A 7,250-nucleotide genomic window follows, 5' to 3' on the forward strand; every position below is an offset into this window, starting at 1 on the left:
TGCATTCTCCAGCTCTGGGAACTTCTCAGTAGTGATGTATTTAACAGTTACTACCAATATTGGTAGTAATTGGGCTTGCCTCCCTGTTCTGGTACTCAGATGATTTTATGTTATGCCTCTTGAACTCATTTCATATATCTCTTACTCACCATTGAGCTATTTTGAAGTCTTTTACCATATTCTGTTGTTGCCTTTATGTTTTCCGGAGCACATCTTCAAGCTCACTGATTCTGTTTTTAGCCGTTGTCATTCTACTGTTGAGGGCATCCCCTGAGTTTTTTATTTCATCTACCAAATTTTTTATTGGTGACAATTCTATTTGTAGCTTTTTAAAAAATTTATGCTCTCATTTCTTTCTGTATTGTATTGACTGCCCCTTCCACCATTTCTTTCATATCCTCTCTATTTTATTGGATGTCCATTCCACTGTTTCTTTGAGCTCAATAACATCCTCTTAGCTTCACCTCAGAATTCTTTATCAGAGAGATTCTTAATGTGGGTATTCCCTGTTGAGGCTTCAGCTTGATCGATAGTGTTCTCTTCTTCCCCCTTCAAGTATAGTATCTTCCTCTTTCAAGTATAGTACGTTGGTGCTCCTGTGCGAATTCTGTGGGACCTCTAACACTGATCCAGGCAATATTTTCTTTTAAATTAGGTTTTACAGATTCTTGTGTTCACAGTTATTTTGTTGAATTTTGCTTGGAATAGAATGGCAGACTACTGGCTTAATGCAGCTGGGGTAGCCAGGCTTTAGTCATAAGAGTTCTGTAAAGGAGGCTGAGATACGGGTCCAGTGCAGCATGAAAGGGGAATTAATTGTCATATGCATGATCTGCAGCAACCCAAGAGGCCATGACCCCTGCCACGGGTATACCTGGGGGGAAGGGTCCCTGCGTTGGTGCAGATCCTGGTTTACAATTCAAGTCTCACTTCTAGAACACTTGTAAAACCGCAGGTGTCCGCTCTCAGGTAGTTGCTCATTTGGGCCATGACGTGCTTTTTAAAACTATTTTTGACAAGAAACTCATGTGGAAACTTGAGTCAGATTAGGAGGGTTGAACGGGTTCTGAGATACTGTTTTCATTAGCACGATGCTGCTGCACATTCCTTCAGTGCAACCTGGTTATTAGGATGGAGCTTTGTTGCTGGGATTCTGCTCGGAGCTCTACTTCTCACTGTTTCCCTACTCACTGCTGTACCTGAGAAATTTTTAGTGTTCTGCCTTCATCTTCCTCTCCCCTTGCCTCTTCAAGGTGGAGACTGCTCTGTAAATAAGCACACGCTCCTCCCTCTTCTCACCAGGAACCTGCAACTCTTCATTCTGTCTTCAAGATTCCAACTCATTAGAGTACCTGTCTAGGCTGAATCAACATAGCATTTCTGTTTCTTGCTGGTTTATTCACTTGGTAGCATATGTTTAGGATTTACCATGTGTCAAAATTTCCTGAAAAACACAGTTTTTGGGTCTTTTTAATTTGTATTAGTGAAACACCATGAGGTGCAGTTGTAGACTTACACATTTTTGTGCTTGGGTTTCAGTTATACAATGATCAAATACCCATCCTTCCACCAGTGCCCATTCTTCACCACCACTTATTCCAGTATCCCTCCCACTCCCCTACCCCCCATACCACCCTGCCTCTGTGGCAGGGCATTCCCTTTTGTTCTCTCTCTCCTTTTGGGTGCTGTGGTTTGGAAAAGAGGCATTGAGTGGCAATCATGTTCAGTCTACAGTCTACTCTTAGCATGCATCTTCCATCCTGGAAGGATCCTCCCAACACCCTTTATTTGGTGCTTCCTTCTCTATCTGAGCTGACTTTTACCCACAACATGTGTGACTGGCCTCCAAGCCATGGAGTAAACCTCCTGGTCCTTATCTCAGCTATTCTTGGGTGTTAGTCTCTTATTTTGTTACTTTATGTTCCCCCAGATGAATGCAGTTTTTCTATGTCTGTCCCTCTCTTTCTGACTCATTTCGCTTAACATGATACTTTCCATGTAGTACCACTTGTATGTAAATTTCATGACTTCATCTTTTCTAATAGCTACACAGTACTCCATTGTGTAGATGTACCAAAGTTTCTTTAACCAGTCATCTGTTTTCGGGCACTCAGGTTTTTTCCAGATTCTAGCTATTGTAAACAGCGCTGCAATGAACAAACAAGTGCAGATGTCACTTTGATAAACGTTTTGGCCTCTCTGGGATATATTCCCAGGAGTGGTATTGCTGGGTCCAATGGGAGTTCAATTTCTAATTTTTGGAGAATCGTCCATACTGTTTTTGAAAAGAGTTGAACTAGTTGACATTCCCACCAGAAGTGAAGGAGGGTCCCTTTCTCTCCACATCTGCGCCAACACCGGTTGCTTTTGTTCTTTTGGATGTGGGCCAGTCTCTGTGGTGTGAAATGATATCTCATTGTTATTTTGATCTGCATCTTCCTGATAATTAATGGTGTAGAGCATTTTCTCATGTGCCTTTTAGCCATTCGAATTTCTTCTTTGAGAAAGTTTCTATTCATTTCCTCGCCCCATTTTTGATGGGGTCGGATGTTTTCTTCTTGTGGAAGTGTTAAAGGGGTCAGTGCTTAATGATGTGCCCAGAGGAGGGAGGTGTCTGCAAGTCTCTGGCCATGCCATGACCTGGGGTTACTTTGTCACCTGCTCCGGGCTGCTGTCCTTCCTGCTTTCTCAAGGTCCAGCTCTGTCTCCAGGCTTTTTGTTTGTTCCCATTTGACTTGCTTGTGCTTTATTGACTTCTCCACCCAGGAGCCCTTGGGACTAATATTTTCCCCTCTCTCTTTGTTTATGAGCACTGAGACTAGTCATGTGTATGGATTTGGCTTTTTACATAATTAGGTGTTGGTGGTAGGAGTGGGGAGCGGGGGTTGGGTCACACCTGGTGGTGCTTAGGGCTAATTGCTGGCTCTGTGCTCAGGTATCACTCCAGGCAGTGCTCAGGGGGACCATATATGGAGCTGGAGATCAAACTGTGTTCAGCTACACACCTTTACTCTTGTTATATCTCTCTGAACTTACAAAATTGGGTTTAAGATAAACTGCTCCTTTGTAATTGTAATAGCAAATGAACTTTCCCTGTAAAAATGAAAACTAAGTATTTATTAAGAGGTAAGTAAAGTGGTTATTGCTGGAGCATAGTTTTGAGAAAATTAAAAGTGGGGAACACTAGTGAAATTTTAAAAAATATGACATTTTAGGTGATGTGCTTATAATAGTTTTAATACCAGCTATGGGTTTGACAAACAGTTAGAACAGTTCCCTGGCCAACAATTGCCATGTTCCCACCTCCAGAACCATGTTATACTTTTAGTCCATCCCTTCACTATGCTACCACAACCCTTGCTAGGTAATTGCAGTATTATGCATAGAAGCATACATATTTTAATAACTTTTTGTATCTTGAAATGCTGTAAACTTGTGCCTGTTTCTTATTTTCACAAAGAGTTTGAAATCAGGTTGAATATGGAAGCTATTTTTTGAAAGTAATTTATTCATATGATGCTTACTTGTATAGCCTTTATGTCTATTACATAGAGTAGGTAGGGATTGAAGGAGATTTTGTTACTGGGTTTAAGTTTGTAACATTCTTTAACTGTTATGGAATTGGAGAGTTACAGTTAAACCAGAGCCCTTAGGTAAGATTTTCAGTTGTAACTGTAGTCTGACAGTGTATGAGATGAGTTTCTAGTTCTCATCTGACAGGGTAGGAGATAAGTTTCTGTTGTTCTCGGTGAGTCTATCTTGAGATTTCTCAGTTGTGTTAATATTTCAACGTTATATATTCTGTGTCAGCTGAATCATGTCTTTATTTCTTATTTCCTTCATCTACTTTTGATATGGTAGTTCTTCATGGCCTACTTTCTTACTTTTGCTGGGTTCTCCTCAGAAATTCTCCAGAGTCACTCCTGTAGTACTCAGGGCCTCTGTATGGTGCTGGGCACCATGTGGTTGTTAAGGATTAAGCCCAGGCCGTGCCAATACAAGTCATGCCTTCCATCTTGTGTAGTTCACGCCCAGCCCTTTCTCTAGCTTTTAAGGGTAGAAACTTTGGGGATCTATTTGAAGACTTGCCCTTTGGGCTCAGAGAGTCCACAAGTCCCTGGTGGTACTTATTGACTACTCCTGCCTCAGTCTGTGCGTGTTGCTGCTGGCATTTCTGGGGGGCATATGTGGTGCTGGGGGTCAAACTTGGGTTGGACATGTGCAAGGCCAGTCTCTTAACCCCTGTGATATATCTCTACACCTCACTAGAAGTGCATTTATAAGTTTTTTTTTCCTCGAGAGACTGCATTAATCACACTAATTTGTTTCACATGTTTATGCAACTAAAAATGCTGATTTGAATTTTGTATTCCACATGCCTATGCTTCTTTGGAAGTTTACTGTTTAACTTACAAGGGTATTGATGCTTTTCCAACATCTGTCTTTTCCTAATTTCTACTTTAAGCCAGGTTTTTCAGAGAATAAATTTTTGAAATCTTTTCAATCTTGTTACATTTTATCAGCATTCATTATGAGCTTTGGAGAACAAAATCAGTGTTTTTTTTTTTTTTGTCCCATCTGAAAGTGCTCTGGGTGTACTGCAATCCATATGATCAGGCCTCATTCCTGGTGGAGGTCAGAGCAGCCATACTGTGTATCGGGAATCTAAGCCAGGTCAGCTATCTACAAGGCAAGAACACTTTTGCTGTTCTATCAATCCAGCCCTTGAAATCAGTATTTATATTGGATTGTTGCTGGGTTTTATGTTCCAAACTAGGCTTCTGCAGCGATCACACATTCAGGACATACCACGATCATTAAGAATGCCAGGATGATCAGCTTTAGGGGAAGGATTAACTCCCTCCACTTACTTAATTGCTTAATGTGCTTAATGAGACAGGAACACTGTATGTAGTAGATGATTCCACAAAAACCTGAGGCCGGGAAAGCAGATCTGCCCGGGAATGAGGCAACCAGGGCGCTCTGCTCTGATGAACTGGACTCGGGGTTTGCGGCTCCAGGCAGATTTCCTTAGAGCCCTGCAGAAGCAGCTCCAGAGTCTACAAACAGTCCGGGGAGTTCCCAGGGAGTGAAGGACCCTCTTGGGCCTCACCCCTGTACATCATCAGCAAAATTGAACCAGGAGAGCCAGGGTGGAAGATTGGCCCCGAGAGAAGGGGCCGGGACCATCTCAATGTAGGCCACTGCTCTCCTTTAGAGGCCAGACAGAGTGCAGGGGTTCAAGGGCAAGGGGTCGCGCCAGGGGTCCCAGGACTTTGTAAGGGGCCAGATGCAGGCAAGCAGCGAGGATGCTGCCCGCAGCGCCCCCGGCGGCCGTCAGTGGTACAGCGGGGGCGGCGCCCAGCGGTACCCCTGATGTCACACTGCTGCTTTGTTACATGGAATGTGCATCCACCTATAACCTTGGACCTCAGCGCAGGGGCCTCAGAGACTTTCTGCGCTCTTTGCGTTCAGCCTTTGAGAAATGCTCGACACGTGCGTGCCTAAACTTAAGAACTGGAGGCGTTGGATCCGACCCTTAGTGCTGACCCCTCTATCTGCTGGCCGTGGTCGTGACCATCCCCCTGGGTGTGTGGCACCTGCAGAAACTGGAAGTCAGTATCCACACCAAGGCGTGGTTTATCGCCGGGATCTTCGTGCTGTTCACCATACCCGTGACCTTCTGGGAGATTTTGCAGCACTTGGTGCACTACACGAGGCCCGAGCTTCAGAAACCCATCATGAGGATCCTCTGGATGGTGCCCGTGTACAGCATAGACAGCTGGGTGGCTCTTAAGTATCCGTCCATCGCCATCTACGTGGACACCATGCGGGAGTGTTACGAAGCGTATGTCCTCTACAACTTTATGAACTTCCTATTCAACTACTTGAAGAGCCAGTACCCCAACCTGGAAGCTATGATGCAAGGCAAAGAGAAGACGCAGCCCCCCATACCCTTCTGCTGCTGCCCACCCTGCCCCGTGGGAGAGGTGTTGCTGTACCGGTGCAAGCTGGGAGTGCTGCAGTACATCGTCATCAGGCTGATCACCACCTACGCCGCCGTGATCTGTGAGATATTCAAGGTGTACAGTGAAGGAACCTTCAGCTTGCACAGAGCCTGGATGTATTTGGTCATCATCAACAACGTGTCCCAGTTCTTTGCCATGTATAGCCTCCTGATATTTCATAAAGCCCTGAAAGAGGAGCTGAGGCCCATCCAGGCAATAGGAAAGTTCCTTTGTGTGAAGCTTGTCGTTTTTGTCACATTCTGGCAAGCAGTGTTGATTGCTTTGCTGGTGAAATTTGGTGTAATTTCCCAGAACTCCACCTGGGAGTGGCAGACAGAAGAGACAGTGGCCACGGGGCTGCAGGACTTTATCATCTGCATAGAAATGTTCATTGCCGCCATAGTCCACCACTACACCTTCTCTTATGCCCCTTATATGGGAGACGAAGAACGAGGAACATGTTGCTCTTTGTTCCTAGAAATATGGGATATCTCTGACATCAAAAGTGACATTTCTAAGCAGGCGAAGAACATTAGCAAAACGTTAAGGGGGAAACCAAAAAGTAAAACTGTTCCAATGGACGAAGATGAGCAATTCAACCTGTTGTCTTCGTCACCAGACACTTCAGTCACTTCTTCCACATCACTGCCACACATTGGTAGTCACCAAGAGCTTGAAGAAGTCCTGGTAGAATAGAATGTGCCTAGTACAGTTACATATACGTAAGTCATGTAAAATGACACAGAAGAACACATGGAAGAAGCTGAGACTTCAGAATCCATAATCCATAATCCATAATCCAGTGCTGTACTCTTCAATACTTTTTATTTCTCTGTGTTCCTCTTTCTTCCCTTCTTCATTTCCTCCTACTGTATTCCCCTCTCCCTTTCTCCTTTTTATTTTATTCTTTTTCCTCCCTCCCATCCTAGAGCAATGCAGAGGACCATCGCTTGGACAGCCAATCTATGGAGAAGACATCAGACATAAGGACGGTCGGTCCAGGTACAAGTTCCAGTTCTGCACAGACTCATTAGGCTCACCTTGACCTGCCTCCAGTGAGGCTCCCACACTCCCACAGGCAGACAGGGAGTGTCCCAGGGTCTGCCCACAGGAACTGAGGGGGGGTGTTTTCTTTCATTCTTTTCCTCCTTCCTTCCTTCCCTCCCTCCCTGCCTCCCTCCCTCCCTCCCCTACTTCCCTCCTTCCCTCCCTCCTTCCCTCCTTCCCTCCCTCCTTCCCTCC

General features: G+C 44.7%; 1 protein-coding gene across 1 annotated transcript; it reads left to right on the forward strand.

Moving 5' to 3' along the window:
• Positions 1-5,485: 5,485 nt before the first annotated feature.
• Positions 5,486-6,704, forward strand: LOC130031252 (transmembrane protein 184C-like). Its single transcript, XM_056122514.1, is given in 2 exon segments — positions 5,486-5,551; positions 5,553-6,704. Coding segments are annotated over 2 exon segments (1,218 nt in total).
• Positions 6,705-7,250: the final 546 nt, after the last annotated feature.

This window comes from Sorex fumeus, unplaced genomic scaffold, assembly GCF_029834395.1.
Source record: "Sorex fumeus unplaced genomic scaffold, SorFum_2.1 ptg000046l, whole genome shotgun sequence".
Taxonomy (NCBI): domain Eukaryota; kingdom Metazoa; phylum Chordata; class Mammalia; order Eulipotyphla; family Soricidae; genus Sorex; species Sorex fumeus.